The following is a 22,413-nucleotide window of genomic DNA, read 5'->3' on the forward strand; positions in this document are numbered from 1 at the left end:
GAGATGTCACTGACGTTTTCGTATTTGTTTACAGTTGCCATTTCGGACATGGTTGCCGACGGAAAAAAAACGGTTGGTTCCTAGCGATTGGCACGAATAAACACAAATGAACGCGAATAATTCGCTAAAACTGGTGTGAACACAGTTTAAGGCCAGTTGTCAGTACACGCATGCGCAAGTGGTGTTCATCGGTCTGTGTTGACAGTGTCCTCGCCTAGTTCAACTCAACTGTGTCACATGAGAATAACGCTGTACATAAAACGCCATAATAAGCTTTTCTCAAGGTTTCCTTGTGAGCTGTATCTACTTTCGTCCTTATGAAGGGGTAAATCAGGTAGGATCATGCAATGTAGTTTTACTAGCGCAAGCAAACAGCTTCTGCCTGAGTTTCGAGGTGTCTGTACCGCTAGCTTGTAGCTAGACACCTCGCCGTCCGGGTCTGAGTTAATCATGGTCAGCTACAATGACGGATACTGTATACGAAACTTGGCTAGTATATTAAAACAGCCTTCTTACCAACTAGCTGATTAAAGTTAGATATCACCAGCTACTTAACTAGCATTACGATTGTAAACCAGAGGGCTAATGGCGCAGATAGCTTACATAGCCAATGGGCTAGTTAGCCAGGTAGCATTAGCAATTTTAAAAGGACGGCGACATTCAGTTCACCATATGATGAGGCTGGTTAAAGGTACCAGACCGGATTTGCTCTATTTGAGTCAGTAGCTTATTGATTTCACAACTGAAGGGTTTTGATGAACTGTTAATTAAGTTTGGGTGAAAATGAGCAAGCAGAGAGGATCTTTCGGTACCTGTACTGTAACAGGTCATGCTGTGCACTTTTTCGGCCATTTGTTACGTGAGATTGTTTTCTGAAAGGCAGCCTAAACAGCATTTGTGCACACAGTTAACTTGCTGGTATGTCAAATAGTCTTTCAAACTGCAGAATGTCAAAACCATGTGACGTCCCACATGATAATTAAGGACTCGAGGATTAGACTAAGGCCTCTTGTATTGCTGAGCGAGCTGTTCATTGCTAGTAGGTTAGTCAGCTAGCTTGTCAACATACTTCTGGCAACTGATGACCCGTGTTGTTCAGAGTGCATTGATGGTCTGAGAGAAAGTTTAAAAACATGTTTTAAACTAGCACACCAATTACGCTATGTTACGATACATTTATTGTATACATAGACACTTTCATCCAAAGCAATTCACAAATGCTTCATAAAGAAATATTAGATGTCTTCTTTTAACACTATTTTGGTGGTCAATGGTCATGTCAAAAAGTATGTGGACACCTGCTCCTTAAACAGACCTTCTTTTTTGAGCATCTCAAGCAGACTAAGCTGTCTCACGCTGGTCTGCAGTTGGCACCACGGTCAGAGGCCCCATGCCAGTACAACAGCTGGACATTGTTGAATTCCTTAATGTCTCTCTCTGCTTCCAGATATAAGCTGAAACCATGCTGAAGTGGTTCTCCAATGATGAGGGCGGTCCTGACCTGGCTGTGAGTACACAGACGGGGTGAACTAAGACGTGTTACAGGGTCGATTCTCTTTCAATTCACTTTTAAACTGGACTAGATTTAGCGAGGGACCCAGAGCCATGACCCTTCTCTCCCCCCAGGCCCCAGGGTCTCCCCCGGGGGCAGCAGAGGGGCCTGGCCGGCAGCCAGACCCAGCAGAGCTCCAGGAGCGGCTCAGTCAGACGCAGCAGCTGGTCTCCCAGCTGAAGTCGCTGATCAGAGAGAAGGAGGCCGCCCTGCAGACCAGAGACCAGCAGCTGAAGGTGAGGCTGCAAAGAGAAGGAGAAGAGCTTAACCTCGTCTCTGCTCACACACGTTCACACAGAAGGGCACAAGGGGGTCAGGTGGCTGAGCGGTTAGGGAGTCGGGCTATTAATCAGAAGGTTGTTGGTTCGATTCCCGGCTGTGCCAAAATGACGTTGTGTCCTTGGGCAAGGCACTTCACCCTACTTGCCTCGGGGAGAATGTCCCTGTACTTACTGTAAGTCGCTCTGGATAAGAGTGTCTGCTAAATGACTAAATGTAAATGTACAAGCAGATGTGGACTTGTCCTCCCTCTTGATGATCGTGTGTCCTCCAGGCGAGTGATGCCAAGCTCTCCAAGATGCGCCTGCAGCACAAGGCCAAGGTCACGTCCCTCAGCGCCCAGCTGGAGGACCTGAGGAAGGAGAACCTGGACCAGGGCTCGCCTGCCCACTCTAGGAAGGTGAGAGACAACACACACACACTTGTTGTGACTGTGTGACCCCCTGCAGGGTTAGGGTTAACGTTGTGACTGTGACCCCTGCAGGGTGGAGGTGAGGCGGGCGATCAGGCGAGCAGGGGGAAGGTCCTTCTGTTCAGGAAGAGGGTGGAGGAGTTGGAACACCAACTTTCCAAAAAAGATGAGGAATTGGAGGCCAAGGTATGACACTTCCTGATGTCTAAAGTTGCTATGTCATATGTGCTAGTGTCAGCACATATGACATATATTGCGTTGTGTTGTGTGTGGAAAAAGTTTCGAAAGGTTTTAAAAATATAATATATATATTTGATATAGTTTTTCAAAAAGGCCTGATTTTTTGTTTGTTGAAAAAAGTAAAAATAAATAAAAATAAAACGTTACAAAGATATTTTCGAAAACAAGTTTCAAAAGAAAAAGTTCAGAAAGTAAAAAAAAAAAAAAAAAAAAAAAAAAAAGATGTCCAGTGTTTTCAGAGAGCCAATAGCGACTTTATTGTCTGCTGTCTCCCAGACGCAGGCGCTGGCGTCGCAGCAGCAGCGAGGGGAGCACATGGACGCCATGCTGCAGGACCGAGAGCGCCGCCTGCTGGAGAAGGAGGCCTACATCGTCCACCTGCAGACCGCCCTGGCAGGGCCCGCGCCCGCTGCCCCGACGCTGACGCCCGCAGAGCAGGTACACACACCTGCCTTCAGACCACCTAGGAGAAACCACCACGACCACGCTTGTGTGTTTATGAGTCAGATGGCTGAGTGGTGAGGGAGTCGGGCTAGTAATCCGAATGTTGCCAGTTTGATTCCCGGTCATGCCAACTGACGTTGTGTCCTTGGGCAAGACACTTCACCCTACTTGCCTCGGGGGAATGTCCCTGTACTTGCTGTAAGTCGCTCTGGATAAGAGCGTCTGCTAAATGACTAAAATGTAAATGTAAAATGTAAATGTTTATGGGTGGGGTAACGTGTGTCTAACTCAGGGCTTTCCAACCCTGTTCCTGGAAGGATACCAGGAAGGCTGTTTTGCTCTGACCCCAGTTGTAATTAACCTGATTCAACACATCAACCAACTAGTTATAAGAAGCAGGTGTGGTAGATTTGTGTTGTAGTGAAAACCAGAATGTAGCCCTCTGGGAACAGGCTTGGAGACCCCTGATATAACTGGACATCTCAGGTCTCCTTGTTGTCTGTTATCTACATTTACATTTAGTCATTTAGCAGACGCTCTTATCCAGAGCGACTTACAGTAAGTACAGGGACATTCCCCCGAGGCAAGTAGGGTGAAGTACCTTGCCCAAGGACACAACGTCAGTTGGCATGACCGGGAATCGAACTGGCAACCTTCGGATTACTAGCCCGATTCCCTCACCGCTCAGCCCCCTGACTCCCATTATCTAACAGCGTTGTGAGGGGGATGATGCTAACACAGCCTCTCTTCATCCTAAACTGTCAAGCTCTTCTTCTGCACTAATGACTGCTGTTCTTCCTGGAGGGGTTCACTGCCCAGAAGACAGTCACTGCATGTTTGGTCACGTAAACTCTGTGGTGTTGGCAGCTGGTGTGTCCAGAGGAGGGCGCCGCCCTGCTGGAGCTGCAGGTGCAGAACCTGACCAGGAGGGTGGGGGAGGGAGAGGAGCGCTGCAGCCTGCTGGAGGAGCAGAACCACAGCCTGAAGAACCTACTGCTCTCTGAGAGAACCCAGCACGAGGAGAAGGAGAACATGTACAAGCAGAACGTACGTCCTCTACTGAAGCAGCTTCTGGAACCACTTTACATGCAGGTTACAGTAACTAACATGCAGCTGCCCTGTTGTGAACGCTGTGTGTGTGTCTCCCCCAGATCCAGACGTTTAAGGACATCATCCAGCAGAAAGACAGTGTTCTGGCTGAGGTGAACCAGAAGCATGAACATGAACTGTTCAAGATGGTGGCTAAACAAGATGCAAGCTCTGACCTGGAGCAGGTAACCCTAACCTCTGAGGGCTTTACAAACTGTGGGCTTATTGTGACAGGACACAGCAGCACAAGGTGTCTTTGCATTATAGATGTCTAAGTAAAACATGTTCATAACAATCTTACATTTATTTAAAAAAGTGTTTCATACTTTCTTTAATAATTTTATTGTTTAATTGAAAAACTGGACAACCCTCTGAATTTCAGTCACTGTATGTTGACACTGGCATGTTATGAGTGAACTGGTCTAACGGTAGCAGCATTCCAGTACTGGCCCCGGAGTTAAACAGGCCTGTCTCCTCCAGCTCCTCAAGGCCCTGAAGCAGAAGCTGCATGAGAAGGAGGAGGTTCTCCAAGGGAAGAACCAGGTGATCTCCGTCCTGCAGGAGGAACTGGACGGGAGAGACCAGCAGATACAGGTGCTCCTCCTCTCTACATCTTGATCTGTTTTCTGTCTGGGAACTACAACTAGATCTGCTTCCTGTCTTTACTGCAGAAGCTACATGTAGAGGCTTAAAAGCACGTTGAACATGTTCTGTATTCATTTCAACTTTAGTCTTCAACAAGGAGTATGTTTGGCAGACAAAAACCTCTCTAAAATCTCCCCTACTTCAATCCTTCCTACTGCTCTCCTCCTCTCTTCCCTCCACCTCTCTCCTCTCTCCACCTCTCTCCTCCTCCTCTCTTCTCTCCACCTCTCTCCTCCACCTCTCCTCCTCCTCCTCCTGCAGGACCTGTCTGAGCATGCTCGGCGTCTGCAGGTGGAGCGTGAGAACCTGCGCTCCCAGATGGAAGCTGAGAAGCATGTGATGCGTGCCCAGCTGAGAGACCGCATGCAGAGCCACGAGGCGGAGCTGAGGGACCGCATGCAGAGCCACGAGGCCCAGCTGCGGAGCCTGGAGGCGGAGCACCGGGCCGAGCTGGCCGGGGCGGAGCAGACGGCCGCCATGACAACGTCAACGCCAGCCCCCCCACTGGGGGGAGTGGGGGGGGATGCGGCCTGTAGGGTAGCAGAGCTGGAGGGTAGGCAGCGACACCCGGGGGAGGGGGGGGGGGGTGATGTGATCCTGTTTCCAGTCAACTCACTAGCTACCTGCACCCCCCACCCCCCCACCTGCCCCTCCGCCCCCCCCCTCCCCCAACACACTCACATTCTCACATCTCTGTCTTCTACAGCACAAGCCAAGTTGAAAACGGAGGAAGCCAGTAAATCAGAAGCCAAGTTCCTGAAGATGAAGGCGTGGTCTAAGTCTCGTATCAGACAGCTGGAGGAGGAGCTAAGGAAGGGCCAGGTGAGCGCCCAGATATCACAGCTCATAACACTAGGTCGTCCCTCATCCAGTGAGCTGAGCTGGGTGCGTCCCTGTGTGTCCTCCAGGGTGGGGGTGCGGGCCCGGACCTCTCTGCCCTGCGCAGGCACGTGACTGAGCTGGAAGAGGAGCGGGAGGAGAACAGCTGGAGGCTGGAGCAGTACGACCAGGTCAAGGCCCAGAACGGTAACCACCTCTCCCTCTAGTACAATCATGGTGTGTGTGTGTGAGAGTATGTATGTATGATCTTGGTGTGTATATGGGAGTATATGATCTTGGTGTGTATTGTATACATGTATGATCTTGGTGTGTATTGTATACATGTATGATCTTGGTGTGTACCGTGTGCTGGCAGACGTGTTGCAGGCGAAGCTGATATTGTACGAGGAACAGCAGAGGAAGATGCAGTCTGACCTGGAGCAGGTCACCAAGAGGGCCGCCTCTCAGGTCAGCTTTTACCCCTCTCCTCTCACCCCTCAGCCCATTTTTTACAATATTATTAAATAAATATGTGAGTGTGTGGTTGCTGTGGTGCAGGCCAGTGAGTGTGTGGTTGCTGTGGTGCAGGCCAGTGAGTGTGTGGTTGCTGTGCTGCAGGCCAGTGAGTGTGTGTGTGGTTGCTGTGCTGCAGGCCAGTGAGTGTGTGTGTGGTTGCTGTGCTGCAGGCCAGTGAGTGTGTGGTTGCCGTGGTGCAGGCCAGTGAGTGTGTGGTTGCCGTGGTGCAGGCCAGTGAGTGTGTGGTTGCCGTGGTGCAGGCCAGTGAGTGTGTGGTTGCTGTGCTGCAGGCCAGTGAGTCGGGCAGCGCTGAGGACGGCCAGCTGCTGGAGTGGCAGGAGATGCTGTCTGAGGGCGGGGCCATGAGGACCCGGGGCCGCGAGGACAAGACCCCCCTGGGGCTGCGCATGGCCAACATGGAGGAGGACAGAGAGGGTAAGAGCACCTCCAGCCCTGTGGTGTACTGCTGGAGGGGAGCTGGAGTTGTTGCACTGGAGAATGGAAAAGGGGTCCACCGATATGATTTGTTCAGGGCCGATATGATACCAATTATTAATAATCAAGGAGACCGATAACCGATATTTGGAACTTATACATTTGCATTCAAATCTTGGTGTCAGTATTTACGGTAATACCAACTCCAACACAGAACTTTGTTGAAATGCCTTTAAGCATTTGTTTAATCAAAAGAAAAATGTTCAACAATATCTAAAAACACTGCCCTCCCAGCAGCCTTTCTTATGAAGTATCTTTCTGTTTTTCCCTCCACCTCCTCACGAGCATCGGTTCTGCTCTGGCCCCTCCCCCCCCCTGCACCTGGGACAGTGGCAGCCAATGAGAATGAGTTTCCCATCAGTTTTGTGCATGCAGGCCTCTCCCCTCCACAGGCGGTCCTTCCTGTACTGCCCGCTGCTCCCCTGGGCCCTAGCTTCCACCAGGGCGAGCCCCTGGCAGTACAGACTCCGCCTGCGCACCACACCTCTCTGTTTCCATCTTCTGTTTGCTTCCTTAGTTTCCCTCCCTCTTTCCCTCTCTTTTGTCCTCCCTACCTTTCTGTGGGTTATTGTAGTGGAACAGGATCCTTTGGGGGAACAGAGGAGAACATACAGTAACACAGTTTCTGTGGAGGCAGGATAACTTGGTGGATATTAACACTGGAATCTTCATGTGATTAGCTCAGTGTGGGGTTTAACCAGGGATGAAGTCTAACACAATCTGGTGCTACCTTGTAAAATACTTGTCTACATAGTGGTGTGTGTCTGTCTCTGTGTGGCGAAAACCAAACTAAACATTCCTACGGTTCCACTAACTCCTCACAACGTGGTCTGATTGGTCCAAACAGTCAAGTCTGTTTGAATATTTTACCTCCTAGTTTTGCATACTTTTAAAATTCAAGATTCCTATCACTGGTCAATGTATGAGAGATCTACATCATCTTCAGTAGATCAGAGAATCTTTGAGCCAAAGTTTTACATTTAGGAGCTGTCCTGTTTTATGTCACCGTTGAACGTTTTTGTATTGTAATCAGTAATTTGTCAATCCAAATAGTATCTGCACCATGCCATTGTCCTGGTCTCTCATACATTGAACCCTGCGCACCATGTCTGTCCCCCCCCCCCCCCCTTGTGCTTGCCCCCCCCCCCCCCCCCCCCCCTGACACCACAAAACAGATGGGAATGCGTTTTATGCTATTTTACCTTTTTAATTCATGCCCTGCAGTAAGTTCAGTCGTCCTGCAGTAGGCCCTTTCTCTCTCCCGCATTACCTCGTCTGCTGAACCAATGCTGGTGTTTTGAGATACACTGGTCTAGGGTGTTTCTAGATATGCTGGTTCCTGGTGTTTCTAGATTCACTGGGCCAAGTCTGGGAGACCTATGTCCAGAGCCCTTCATCCGTCAGACTCTGAATCATGATTTTCCCGAAGCTTTCATCGTTTCCTAGAAACGGCACCTCTCATGTCTCAGCCTCCTGTTCTTCCTGTCTAGCCTCTTCTTCCTGTCTAGCCTCTTCTTCCTGTCTGTGCCTGCGACCAGGACGCTGCTTCTCACGTGTGTCTGTCACACAGCACGCAAGCCCACATGCTGCCACCGTACAGGAAGACTGGCAGAGCGCCCGGTCCTGTTAGCGCCCGGTCCTGTTAGCGCCCGGTCCTGTTAGCGCCCGGTCCTGTTAGCGCCCGGTCCTGTTAGCGCCCGGTCCTGTTAGCGCACGGTCCTGTTAGCGCACGGCCCTGTTAGCGCACGGCCCTGTTAGCGCACGGTCCTATTAGCTCTCTCCCATCCTCTCTTCTGACCTGCTGTTGAGTCGTACTGTGACGTGTTGTCTTTCCCACGGGGGGTGGAGGTTGTTTGGTAGTGACGGAGCGAGTGCTCTTCCTCTCTGGTCCATCCTCTCTCTCTCTCCAGACATCCCTCTATCCCACCTCTCCTCCCTCCATCTCTCATCCTCATCCCTCCCTCCTGTGACTCATCCTTGCCTCCTCACATCACTATTCCACATCTAGTTTCACCCCTGTTCACCTGAACACATCTACATGTACCCCCCCCCTCCTCCCTGTGGCACAAAACTGATTGAGGATGACTGGTTCTTTCCTGGCTGCTCTGATCCAGTGCTGGCAGGCCAGCAGCAGGGGATGGAGGGGGAGTTGGCCCAGGCACGAGCCCTCGAGGTGGGCCGAGGCAGGAGGCCGGGGGGCCCGGACCAGCGCAGCCTGGAGGTAGGGGGGCAGCAAACGTACTGTAAATATACACATGTATATACACTATATATACATATCATACACTCTATAGACAGACATTTTGGGACACCTACAGATTATACCTACCTAATCTATGCAATCTTCATTCATTATTTATTTTTTAATCTTTTTTTAAGATGGCTACGGTAATGTCTGTTGTGTTTGTCCTTTAGTAAAGTGAAAATGTAAGTAAACCACATGAAAACCCTTGCCTTTCCCCAAATATTTGAACGTTATGGGCTTTTTATAATAACTGTAATTCTTTCCCCAAGCTGCGGTTGTCCTCAGAAACCCTCTCAGTTTATTGTAATATAGTGTCATCATCAGAGGATTATCAATGTTGAATTATATTATAATACTATATTATATAAGTCTAAATCTACAAGTATGAAGGACTGTAGTACAGTGTCGTCATGGAGACAGTGTCGTAATTTGGGATGGTGTGTGTGTCTCCCTTCAGGAAGAGTTTGAGTTTGACGGTCGCCATGGTTTCCCAGACCAGTCCGAGAGCAGCACCCCGATGGAGGGGGAGAACATGGGAGGTTGGTGGCCCCAGTACACTTCCCCCAACACAGGTGTGACACCCGCGACACGATCTACGCTAGCATGCACGCCAAAACCTTTCGGTCGCTACCTCCGCCCGAACCCCACTCATCATGTTTTGGGGGTGTGGTTTTGCCATTCGGTTTGTTTTTGCCGCCTTTTGTCATCTAACATTCCGTCGTTGTCATGGGATCAGTGTGGTTGTTTTTTCAGTCGTATCACGTTCAACATTCAGCCTGAACATTTCAACACGCCATATTGAGAGTTGGTTTGTTATCCAGATAATTTTTTCGTTTGATCTCTGTGCATGCTGGTTGGACTGGCTAGTATTCGTCTTGAGTACTCTGGACTCTTAAAAGTTCAGATCTGTGAATGTGGTGTTGTCAGTGTGTCTTTTATGATATTCCATCTCACGTTCAAGCATGAAGCATATTGATGTCTATGTTGGAGAACGTTCTTGCTACACAGTTCTCCATCCTTATGTATAATACGATGCCTGGCTGATGAGGATGGTGGTGGATACATGACTTCTGAATTTACACCTGAATACATTTTTCCCTCTGTACCAACTTACCATCTGACCCCCACACATACACCCACCCACACACACACCCACCCTTACACACACCTACACACACACACCCCACCCCCCCCTGCTCCCTGCAGAAGGCCTGCGCTCGGTGGTGGAGGACCTGGAGCAGGAGAGGAACCAGCTGCAGGAGCAGATGGTTCTCCTGGAGGAGCGCTGCGGGGAGCTGGAGGACAGGCTGCAGATGCAGACACGCATCGAGACCCTGCAGGTAACCGTGCTGCTGGGGGGCGGAGCCTGCTGGGGGGGGCGGAGCCTGATGGGGGGGCGGAGCCTGCTGGGGGGGCGGAGCCTGCTGGGGGGGGGGGGGGGTGCATAGGTCAATGATCATAAACAACGAGATAGCCCCCAAAACATTGTGGGTAGCCAAAACATGAAGCATACATTGTGAGAAGCAGGGGGGAAAACTTTTTTTCCAATAATATTTTTTCAACCTTTCCAACCATTTTTTCTGGTTCTGAATGCTTTTCCAAGGCTTTTTAAATTCCTACACTCTGGTACACTGGGTAACTTGTTGCTGAGAAAGCCTGGGAGAGACCTAAAATGTTGCGCATTAAAAATATCTTGTCTTGTTCTGCCTAATATCAAAATGCATCAATGTTATGTACTCAGAATACAACCTCTGGCTGTTTTTATATATTTGGTTTACTGCATGTTTTCTTATGAATACTAGGACTGTAACACAAGCCCCTTTAATACAGGTGACCTTTGATGTAAATGAAGAAAGTCTGCCTTTTTGGGTCTCTCAGGTTTGTCTGTGTGCTAGAAAGCAGCGATTTCGGGTCTCAGGGGTGTGTGTCAGAATGCACCTCATGGTGAAGACTAATCTGTTTGGTGTGCTTGTTTTAACCTACTGTGTTGTGTTTACGGCTTCATCAGCAGTGATAAGAGATTTAACACATTAAGCGTTTTTCTCATAAATTCACTTGGTGTATAATATGTATAAAATCACTGTCATGGGTAATGTAGTCAGTAATCTTAAAACGAGCAGGTAAAATATTTTCATGTTAGAGTAATATCACTGTCATAAATACCAGAGAAATAAATTGAGTTTTCTCCTGTTTATGGTGTGATGTAGATGTAGGACAGCTGTTGATGCTGATTGCTTGTTTAAGGGACTCGGTGACTCATTCTTCAGTCTGTCTCCCTGAACAGAACGACTCTGCCAGACTGCAGACCCAGCTGTCCAGCCTGCGGAGTCAGCAGGGCAGAGACGCAGAGAAACACCAGCTCCTGGTCGCCAGCCTGAACGAGCAGCTCAAAGGGTAGCCCTACACTAGAGTCTGAATTATTAAAAACATGTTATTTTGCCTGTTAATGACTGCAATCCAGTGAAGAAAACTATATGACAACAAAAACGTTTAATGTAACTGGCCCCTCTAAGAGTACAACTGGCCCCAGCTTGCCCACCAGTGGAAATGGTCTAGACCCTAGCCTGGTCCTTGAGGGACCCTGGCCTGGTACTTGAGTGACCCTGGCCTGGTCCTTGAGTGACCCTAGCCTGGTACTTGACTGACCCTAGCCTGGTCCTTGAGTGACCCTAGCCTGGTACTTGAGTGACCCTGGCCTGGTTGTGTTCCAGGCTGAGTGAGACCCAGGAATGCCTGGAGAGCTCCCTGCTGGAGAAGGACGCCCGCCTGGCCCAGACAGCCGACACACAGGAGCTGCTGGACGAGCTCAGGGACTCCATCAAGAGCAAAGACGCTCAGCACAGAGACCTGTCTGACAAGCTGCAGCAAGCACAGCAGAGCGTAAGACTGGAGCATCTAGTCCTCATGTCTTTACATTCGGTCTGAGAAAGTTTTCAAATTGTTAGTTAAATTGTGTTTATAATGGATACAAATAATATAATCTTTTCTCAGCTCATCAAGGTTTCAGAGGATTGCAAGTCCTTTGAAAAACAGTGTTCAGAGCTGAAGACCTCAGAGGCTGACCTGTCCCAGAAACTCAGTGAGCTCAAAGAGAAGGTAAGATTTAGTTTAAACGAATCTGCTGATATGATCTGCAAATGATCTTGTTTGTAGTCGCTTGTGATGGTTTATCTTTCACGGACTAGTCCGAATGTTAAATGTGTTTCTCGACCAACAGACTCAGAAGCAGGAGGCGACTATAGAAACTCTGCAGAGCGACTTGGATCAGGCGACAGACGAGCTGGACAAGATCAACACGGCCCACCTGGAGGAGCGAGCTCAGCTGATCCACGACCTGCAGACCTGCGAGCGGGAGATGGACCTCCTGAAGGACGTCCTCCAGGAGCGGGACAGGGACATCGCCGCCCTCCAGGGCAGCATGGCAGAACACGGGGAGCAGATCTCCAAACTCACCCGGGAGATCAAGCTCAAAGAGGAACAGCTGGTTCTCTCGGAAGGTTCTCTGACCAAAGCAGAGAGAGAGACGCAGATCCTCAGGGACTCTCAGGACTCAGACCAGCGCTCGCTGAACGCCAGGATGGTGCAGCTGGCAGGACAGCTGCAGGAGAGCCAGGAGGAGCTGAGCCGGCTCCGAGAGGAGAGGGAGGCGAGGGAGGGGGAGGTCCAGGAGCTGACCAAGCAGATCCAGGAGGACAAGCGGACCGTACAGGACCTCCGCAGGGACATCCAGAAGCAGAATGTTCTTCATTCTAATCATCTCTCAGAGTGCGAAGCTCAGATGATGTCGCTGAAAGATCAGGTGACAACAGCCTCGCAGAAACTGCAGGAGTCCAACAGTCTTGTCTCCCAGCTGAGGGAAAGTGACGTCTCCAGTGAAGAACTCAAACACCAGCTGCTAGACAAGGAGCAGACGTACGAGGACGAGATGAAGTCCTTCAAGGAGGAACGAAACAAGCTTCTGGCGGAGTTGGATAAGCTCAACCTGGAATTACAGACTTTGTCCAAACAGCTGGAGGAGAAGTCTGAAAACGTCTCTAAACTGGAGGAGCTGTTGAAAAGCACGGAGACTGAAAATAAGCAACTGCAAACTGATGTTAGAGGAACTACCGAGAAACTAAAGTCCCAAAGGAAACATGTGGACGGGTTAAGTAAAAAACTTAAAAGTGCTGTTGACCAGAACGCACAACTGAAAACTCAAGTTAACAGCTTTACTGAGAATAATTTGAGTCTGCAAACGGAACTAGCTGAAATGACAAAATCCAATTCAGAACTGTTAAATGAGAAGAGTAACCTACAAGGTCACATATCTGTATTTGAATTACAGAAGTCAGGAAGTAATGAAATTATCCAAGGGCTACAAAAAGACAAAGAGGACCTTAGTGTTAGAGTTCACAAACTGAACGAGGTCCTCGAACAAAACAAACAATCCTTCTCCGAGATGCTGCAGGAGAAAACAAATGAATGTACAAATATTAGGACGAAGCTCAGTGCCTCTGAAGCGGGAGCCACAGGTCTGCAGGAACAGGCTGACAGCCTAAACACCCAACTTCAACAACTCCGCGACAATGTGGACGAAAAGGAGAAGACTGTGTTGCACCTTAGATGTCAACTCACAACTCTAGAGAACGAGGCAGCCGATAACATCAAGTTGAGGCAGGAAGTGGAACAGAGGCAGGCTGCAGTGGTGAGCCTCCAAAGCCGCATCCAAGCCCTGACTGAGGAGAACCAGCGTCTCCACGCTGCCTACGAGATCAGAGAGAAGGAGCTTTCTCAACAGAAACAGGTAGCTTCTGAACTCGATAGCAAGGTCACCGTGACCCTTGAAAAGAGTTCAGTTATGGGTTTGCAGCTCAACAACCTGACTGAGCAGAATCAGAAACTGCAACAGGAAGTCGCTACGAAGGAGAAATTCATTACCAAACTCAACACAGACAATAGTTCTCTGCAAGAGAAGATTTCCAGCCTCAAAATGCAACACGCCGAAAACCACAAAATCATGGACGGTTTACTGAAAGAGAAGGAGGACCTCAGAGTAGCAACTGAAGACCTGAATAAAGTTCTGGAACAAAATAAACATTCGTTTTCAGAGACTTTGCTGAAGAAGACACAGGAATGTAGCGAACTTTCCAGAGCTGTCAGAGAGAAGGACGAGACAGCAGCTCGCCTACAGGAGAATATCGACAGTCTGAACTCACAAATCCATCAACTACACAACCACATACAGGAGAAGCAACAAGCGTTGACAGAACAAAGCTCGCAAATAAACATCCAGCGGGAACAACTGTCTCAGCTGCAGGAAACGTCGTCTCTGCTGCAGGAACAGGGCGCTGCCTTGAAGGCCGGCCTTCTGGAGAAGAGCGCCGCGCTGCTGCAGTCAGCCGAGGAGTGTGGCTCCTTACGGCAGGAAGCTGAGCTGCAGAGAGACGGCTTGTCGAAGCTGCAGGTGGAGGCAGACGCTCTCAGGGGAGAACGGCTGGAACTCAGTCGTCGTCTGGAGGAGAAAGAGGAGACTCTGAAACGCACGACAGGAGAATATCAGAATTCCAAGGATGAGCTCGATCAGAGGAACGAGACTGTGAGGTCACTGGGCGGTCAGCTTGGTGTCATGAAGGAAAACAAAGAGAAGCTTGAGGTAGAAGTGACCCAACTGAGGACAGCTCTGGAAACACACGCTTCAGAGAATGCCAGATTGAGGCAAGAGGTGGTCCAGAAACAGAAGGAGGTGGTGGATCTTAGAGATAAGATGCAGTCACTCAACGAAGACCTGAATAAAGTTCTGGAACAAAATAAACATTCATTTTCAGAGACTTTGCTGAAGAAGACACAGGAATGTAGCGAACTTTCCAGAGCTGTCAGAGAGAAGGACGAGACAGCAGCTCGCCTACAGGAGAACATCGACAGTCTGAACTCACAAATCCATCAACTACACAACCACATACAGGAGAAGCAACAAGCGTTGACAGAACAAAGCTCGCAAATAAACATCCAGCGGGAACAACTGTCTCAGCTGCAGGAAACGTCGTCTCTGCTGCAGGAACAGGGCGCTGCCTTGAAGGCCGGCCTTCTGGAGAAGAGCGCCGCGCTGCTGCAGTCAGCCGAGGAGTGTGGCTCCTTACGGCAGGAAGCTGAGCTGCAGAGAGACGGCTTGTCGAAGCTGCAGGTGGAGGCAGACGCTCTCAGGGGAGAACGGCTGGAACTCAGTCGTCGTCTGGAGGAGAAAGAGGAGACTCTGAAACGCACGACAGCAGAATATCAGAATTCCAAGGATGAGCTCGATCAGAGGAACGAGACTGTGAGGTCACTGGGCAGTCAGCTTGGTGTCGTGAAGGAAAACAAAGAGCAGCTTGAGGTGGAAGTGACCCATCTGAGGACAGCTCTGGAAACCCACACTTCAGAGAATGCCAGATTGAGGCAAGACGTGGCCCAGAAACAGAAGGAGGTGGTGGATCTTAGAGATAAGATGCAGTCACTCAACGAAGACCTGAATAAAGTTCTGGAACAAAATAAACATTCATTTTCAGAGACTTTGCTGAAGAAGACACAGGAATGTAGCGAACTTTCCAGAGCTGTCAGAGAGAAGGACGAGACAGCAGCTCGCCTACAGGACAATATCGACAGTCTGAACTCACAAATCCATCAACTACACAACCACATACAGGAGAAGCAACAAGCGTTGACAGAACAAAGCTCGCAAATAAACATCCAGCGGGAACAACTGTCTCAGCTGCAGGAAACGTCGTCTCTGCTGCAGGAACAGGGCGCTGCCTTGAAGGCCGGCCTTCTGGAGAAGAGCGCCGCGCTGCTGCAGTCAGCCGAGGAGTGTGGCTCCTTACGGCAGGAAGCTGAGCTGCAGAGAGACGGCTTGTCGAAGCTGCAGGTGGAGGCAGACGCTCTCAGGGGAGAACGGCTGGAACTCAGTCGTCGTCTGGAGGAGAAAGAGGAGACTCTGAAACGCACGACAGGAGAATATCAGAATTCCAAGGATGAGCTCGATCAGAGGAACGAGACTGTGAGGTCACTGGGAGGTCAGCTTGGTGTCGTGAAGGAAAACAAAGAGAAGCTTGAGGTGGAAGTGACCCATCTGAGGACAGCTCTGGAAACCCACGCTTCAGAGAATGCCAGATTGAGGCAAGAGGTGGCCCAGAAACAGCAGGAGGTGGTGGATCTTAGAGATAAGATGCAGTCACTCAACGAGCAGAATATGAGTTTAAACTCTGAACTTCAAAGAGTTGTCACAGAGGCCTCAAAGTCTCTCGAAGAAACTTCAGTCGTCAGGAGTGAAAACATGACAAGGGACGGACAGATTAGTAAACTAACAGAACAGCTCAACGCAGCATGCACTCACAAAGACGGCTTAGAGTCGACCTTACAGCAGAAAGACAAGAAGATAAGACTGCAGCAGGTGTTAGTGAAGAAGTTAAAGGCCATGGTAGAAGAGGTCAAAGGTGAGACGGGCCAGAAGGTGGAGACCATCACGGAGCTGCAGGCCCAAGTCCGTCATCTTCAGGAAACGATCGTTGACAGAGACGAGTCGTTGCGCGACTCTGAGAAAGAGCGAAGTGTGCTGGAGGAACAACTCAGAAGCTCGGAGACTCTGAACCTCACAGACTCTGCGAGCCTCAGGGTGCAGCTCCAGTCCAGCGTAGAAACAACCAAACATCTCCAGAGTGAGCTGACTGGTTTGAAGGAGGAGAACCTCCGGATGTGCAGCGACCTGACGGAGAGGGACACGCAGCTGAAACAGGTGGTGGACGGAAGCATCCTGATAAAGACTCGTGTTTCAGAGCTGGAGGACGTGATCTCACAGCTGAGGGGTTTACTCGACAGCCTCACGGCTGAATCCTCCCACCTGAAGGACTCTCTGAAAGACAGAGAGCAAGCCATCGCGGACCACAAGAGATTGTCCTCAATTGAAATAAAACGTTTACATTTAAACCTCCAAGCCAAAGAGTCCGAATGTGAGAGTCTGAGAGGGGAAGCGTCCGGCCTTCAGGAGTTTATCTCAAAGCTCAACAATAATCTTCTCTCTCAGGCCTCAGAAGCGGCGTCTCTGAAGGAGTCCTTGCAGAGCCAGGCGGGGGCGCTCCACGCCCTGCAGGGACGCGCCGAGGAAGCTGCCCGCCTCAACGCCCAGTTAGCCGAGCGGACACAGCTGGCGGCGCAGCTGCAGAGTCAACTTCAGGTACTCTCCGCCGAGTCCGAGAAACTGAGTAGAACGGTGGAAGACAACCAGAGTGCCTTCGTCAACCTCCAGGAGAAATACACAGCTCTGCTGGAGGAGCACCAGGACGCCAGGAAAGCGCTCTCTCAGAAGGCCGAGGAACTTTATGGTCTTCGCGGGACCCTCGACGACCGTACGGCCGAGGTCCAGACTGCAGAGTCCGCCTCGGAAACGCTGAAGAACGAGTCTCTCTTCCTTCGCCAGGAGCTGCAGAGACTCCAGACGATCAATCTCAGCCTCTCAGAGCAACAGGAAGACTCCCTGGCAGCACATCACAGCATCACCTCAGCTCTGACGGCTGAGGTGGAGATGTTCAAGTCCCAGTGTCTCCACACAGCGGCTCAGGTACAGGTCCTGACGGAACAGCTACAGCAGAAAGAGACTGCTGTTCAGTCTGTGAACAGCCAGTACGCCGCCCTGGTGAAACGCACAGAGCACCTGACCTCCCAAATGAAGAGACTGGAGGACGAGAACAAGGAGCTGGAGGGGGAGACGGCTCTGACGAAACAGGAACACCAGCAGCAGCTAGATGCTGTCCTTAAAGAAAAGGCGCAGCTGCAGAGAGAGATGTGGGCCGTGGTGGCGGAGAGGGACGAGGTGCGGAGCCTGCAGAAGAAGAGAGAGGAGGTCAGGACTCACCAGAAGCAGGAACAGCTCCTGCTGCTTTCCAGTGGCGGGAAGGAAGTGTCAGAGAAAATGGCCGCCAGCAAGGAGAATCTACACAGCGAGGTGAGAAGCATAGACATCACTGGTTTAAAGACTCACAGTAGAAACACAGAACAAGCTTCATGGCTGACCTGGAGTATCTGGTGGTGTGTGTGTGTTTCCCTGTCGTGGTGTGTGTGTGTTTCTCTGTGGTGGTGTGTGTGTGTTTCCCTGTGGTGGTGTGTGTGTGTGTTTCCCTGTGGTGGTGTGTGTGTGTGTGTGTGTGTGTTTCTCTGCAGCGGTCCTCCATCCAGCAGGAGGTGCTGTCTGTGGAGGAGGCCCCGGGGGCTCCCCAGGAGAGGAGCAGTGCTGCGGACGTGATCAGCACCCTGGCAGCCAGCCAGCTCCATGAGAGGTACCTCCACCCGAGAGTGTGTGTGTGAGAGAGAAACAGAGAGAGAGGGAGTGTGCGTGCGTGTGAATGTGCACTCAATGCTTTTGTGATATGTGGACACCTGCTTGTTGAACCTATTATTCCAGAATCCTTCATATGGAGTTATCAGGTGGCCCAGTACTTCTGGCGTATGGTGTATAATGGTGTGTGTGTGTGTCTGCGTGTGTGTGTCTGCGTGTGTGTGTCTGTGTGTGTGTGTGTGTGTGTGTCTGTGTGTGTGTGTGTGTGTGTGTGTCTGTGTGTGTGTGTCTGCGTGTGTGTCTGTGTGTGTCTGCGTGTGCGTGTGTGTGTGTCTGCGTGTGTGTCTGTGTGTGTGTGTCTGCGTGTGCGTGTGTGTGTGTGTCTGCGTGTGTGTCTGTGTGTGTGTGTGCGTGTGTGTGTGCGTGTGTGTGTGTGCTCCAGGCTGGGTGAGCTCCAGAGGAGGGTGGACCAGCTGAACCAGACCGTCTCTGAGGAGAGGAGCAGGAGGGCGGCTGTGGAGGAAGCTCTCCGGCTGGCGGAGGACAGAGTCAGGTAGGTGTTGTGTCTCCAGGCTGGAATGGTGTGTGTGTTGTGTCTCCACGCTGTAATGGTGTGTGTGTTGTGTCTCCACGCTGTAATGGTGTGTGTGTTGTGTCTCCACGCTGTAATGGTGTGTGTGTTGTGTCTCCACGCTGTAATGGTGTGTGTGTTGTGTCTCCACGCTGTAATGGTGTGTGTGTTGTGTCTCCAGGCTGGAATGGTGTGTGTGTTGTGTCTCCACGCTGTAATGGTGTGTGTGTTGTGTCTCCACGCTGTAATGGTGTGTGTGTGTGTTGTGTCTCCACGCTGTAATGGTGTGTGTGTGTGTTGTGTCTCCAGGCTGTAATGGTGTGTGTGTGTGTTGTGTCTCCAGGCTGGAATGGTGTGTGTGTGTGTTGTGTCTCCAGGCTGTAATGGTGTGTGTGTGTGTTGTGTCTCCACGCTGTAATGGTGTGTGTGTGTGTGTGTGTGTTGTGTGTCCAGTGAGTCTGGTTCGCCCCAGAGGGACGTCAGTATTCAGATGGAGACAGAAGACGAATGGGAGGGTCTGGTTCTAAATCCCAACGAGCCTCTTCTTACACGCAAGGTCAGCACACACACACACACACACACACACCCTGTGTGTTGACCCTGACTTACTGCTCCTTCAACTGGAGTGAAGAAGCAGATTAACTTCCCTGACCCCGTGACCCCTGCTGTTCCAGGTGCGAGGCGGGGTGTTGGCATGGCGACGCTGGCTGCGAGGGCGGAGCCTGTACTGCTCCAAGCTGCTGAGGACACGGGGGCGCTCGCGCTACCTGTTCCTCTCCTACCTGGTGACCCTGCACCTGGTGCTGCTGCTCTGCCTGACAGGGGTGCTGTAGTCAGCACTGCCAACACACACACACACCCCTATATACCCAACACACACACACACACACCCCTATATACCCAACACACACACACACACACCCCTATATACCCAACACACACACACACACACCCCTATATACCCAACACACACACACACACCCCTATATACCCAACACACACACACCCCTATATACCCAACACACACACACACCCCTATATACCCAACACACACACCTACACACACACCCCATTACCAACACTGTCAGCACACCCCCAAACCTCTAGAGAAACACAAGGCTTCTTCACAGGAAAATCATCTCATTTTGTGCTGAAATGAAACACTGTTATTCAGCAGCGATTTGGACGAACAGAGGAGGTACGACTGACACTGAAAAGCATTACATTTTGACGTGTGTGCGTCGAGCGTCAGAAATATATTTTCTCTCTCCCTGTTTCTCGGAATATGTTATGCTGTATACAAGAGAGACAGGTAGAGGTGTTAACTGATGTTGACGTCGATTTTAATTCGACAACACAACTTCCACCTGCACTTTAATTACACCCACGTTTCCCAAAGAAGCTCCAGTCAGCCAGCAACGTCACATCTAACTACAGAACAGGAAACTACTGAAGGTTTGTTGCCAGGCTGTCGTGCTAGACTGACTGCTGTGGCAGACTTGGTCGATGTCTTGTGTTTTCTAAAACTGTGACGCAGAGCAAAGGAGACAATGTAAGGAGGCAGTACTGCTAGTATGCTACATGCTAGCATGCTAACATGCTACATGCTAACATGCTAAATGCTAATGTACTTTCTGAGTCTCCGCCCAGCCTCCTGCGAAGCTGCTGTTTTGTGGGTGAACCTGCAGGAGAGCCGAAGCCATGCTATTCACACCCAACACTGGATATGCACTCTGTATGTTCATGCCATTCAGATATTCATATTCTATAAATTCATAACACTGGAGGGCTGTAACTGTGTCGGGGGAGGGATATGTGTATGTATGACGAGACAGACCCTGTTAAAGCTGCTGAGCACAGCAGCAGAGAACATGTGAGGGCTTATTTATGATTCAGAATGATGTGGTTTGTTGTGCTTCCTGGAAGAGTTTCTGTTTTTATCTCCGGGATATGGGTTCTGTTGCGAGGTCACTTTAATCCACCTGTTGACTGTTTACATGTAAACGTCACACGATTAATAACACTAGTAACTAAGAGGGCGTTTCCCAAAGCTATATCAACAAATTAAAATGTTTATTACGATATGGTGAAACTGAGATTCTGGATGTGGTTGATGGTTTGGGTTTGTAATGATAGTCAAAGCACTGTGTGTTATATGTGCTGAACTAGGTGTTTCAGTACGTTGGAAACGGGATGATTTATTGACCCTACTTTGTGAAATGTTCTCCCTGTTCAAATGTCTTGAGAGGTACATCACCACAAGCCTACAAATATGTATATATGGTGTGATTAAAAATAATGTATTTATAAAAATTTGTAATTATTGCAAAAATATAAGATTTCGTTTTTTAAACAGGATCTATTTTTTTCTTCAAATAATTAAAGAACAGTTAAATACTTTTCAAGCCTTTCGGTTATGACGTCGAGCTGTGAGTGTGCAATACTGGGCTGGGGGTGTTTTTCAGATGTGCTTTGCAATCTTAGAAAAACATGTTGAATAAAAAAAATTGAATTTGATTTTTCTGCCTCTATGCATTTGCATTTTACGTCATGTTAGATGGTTTTGTTAAAGCGAGAACAATTTCACTGTCTTAGTTTGGTTGAATGGCTGTTGAGGGCCCAGGATGGAGAACCAGCCTTAGAACAGAACAAACAAGAACCAGAACAACTTTATTACCCAACCAGACGGAAGGTCCAACTCCCCACCTCCATCAGAGACACTGACTGTCTCCCCACCTTCAAGAAAAGGCTCAAGACGCACTTGTTCCGGGAGTACAACGGTACTTAGGAATGGTTCGCTTGACCCGATGTTAGTTTCCTCAAGGATCACAATGACTCTTGCTCAGAGACTTGTTGCTCTTGTGGTTAGTGGTAACTGATTAAAAATTGTTTGTACTCGCTGTGATATGTTTTTTTTTTTTTTTCTTCTTCACAGGTACACTTGCACTTATAGCAGTTCATGTTGTTTAATTGTAACTTGTTTAACTACATGCTCTTATGGTTCTTCCCTTTGGCACTTACTTTGGTTGTTCACAATGTGTGCTTCATGTTTTGGCTACTCGCAATGTTTTGTGGCTATTTCGTTGTTATGATCAGTGACCTATGCACTTTGTAAAGCTCTCTCTTGGAAGTCGCTTTGGATAAAAGCGTCTGCTAATTGAATAAATGTAAATGTAAGGTTGGCACTGCTGTGGGAAGGTTGGCACTGCTGTCTACGACTTGAACAACCATTTTTTTAAACATTCAGCTATGAATCAATAAGAGACACTATAGCCATTTCTTCTAAATGTATGCATGTTTGCCTTATAACAAGACAAAGTTCTGTATATATTTGATCACATCTGTTGCAAGCTGATGGAATGTCCTGCAGTAGGCTTTTGTGACCACTAGGTGTCGCTGTTTACCAACGCTCCTGTTCAGGTGCTCCTTCCTGTTGGCGTCCTTCTCATATCCGTAGTGAGTTTAGCTTAGGTAGAATTCTGCTTTTCAGAAGATCTTGAGTAGATGCTGGATCCAGTAGCGTGGCCAGAATTCTGTTTCGGAGAGATGGAGAGATGGAGAGGTGCCATCTTAAAATGAAGGGGCTCCTTGAAAAAATTGGATAGAGTGACAGACAGTTTTTTTTCTCTTTCGGAAATAACAGAAATCTGGGGGGGGGACATGTAAATGAGGGGCCCTAGGCCCCCGCAGGCCCCCTCGTGGCTGTGCCCCTGGTTGGAACATTGACGCAGGATTTATTCCACTGATGTTGAGTGGCACGATATGGCTCCCAGATGGAGTTAGAATTCAAACCGACGGTGTTTGGTAGCGTGGAGGTGAGGGGTCT

At 49.5% G+C, this 22,413-nt stretch overlaps 1 protein-coding gene across 1 annotated transcript; it reads left to right on the forward strand.

Annotated features, from left to right (window-relative positions):
• Window positions 1-222: 222 nt before the first annotated feature.
• Window positions 223-21,104, forward strand: si:ch211-220f16.2 (golgin subfamily B member 1). Its single transcript, XM_067248728.1, has 26 exons — window positions 223-334; window positions 1,448-1,507; window positions 1,627-1,788; window positions 2,106-2,231; window positions 2,316-2,429; window positions 2,760-2,921; window positions 3,810-3,974; window positions 4,079-4,201; window positions 4,497-4,610; window positions 4,923-5,214; window positions 5,368-5,483; window positions 5,570-5,687; window positions 5,857-5,948; window positions 6,287-6,431; window positions 8,606-8,712; window positions 9,194-9,308; window positions 9,943-10,076; window positions 10,567-10,614; window positions 11,021-11,130; window positions 11,448-11,616; window positions 11,728-11,832; window positions 11,954-17,686; window positions 17,902-18,017; window positions 18,459-18,569; window positions 19,041-19,143; window positions 19,262-21,104. The coding sequence occupies exons 2-26, from the start codon at window positions 1,463-1,465 to the stop codon at window positions 19,418-19,420; spliced, it is 8,784 nt and encodes a 2,927-aa protein (XP_067104829.1). The 5' UTR covers window positions 223-334; window positions 1,448-1,462; the 3' UTR covers window positions 19,421-21,104.
• Window positions 21,105-22,413: the final 1,309 nt, after the last annotated feature.

The sequence above is a fragment of the Osmerus mordax genome, chromosome 13 (genome assembly GCF_038355195.1).
Source record: "Osmerus mordax isolate fOsmMor3 chromosome 13, fOsmMor3.pri, whole genome shotgun sequence".
Lineage (NCBI taxonomy): Eukaryota > Metazoa > Chordata > Actinopteri > Osmeriformes > Osmeridae > Osmerus > Osmerus mordax.

Coding starts and splice junctions, on each gene's coding strand:
- si:ch211-220f16.2 (XM_067248728.1), top strand. CDS start 1,463: ATGCTGAAGTGGTTCTCCAATGATGAGGGCGGTCCTGACCTGGCT. Junction 4,202..4,496: donor CAAGCTCTGACCTGGAGCAG/GTAACCCTAACC, acceptor TGTCTCCTCCAG/CTCCTCAAGGCCCTGAAGCA. Junction 11,131..11,447: donor CTGAACGAGCAGCTCAAAGG/GTAGCCCTACAC, acceptor GTTGTGTTCCAG/GCTGAGTGAGACCCAGGAAT.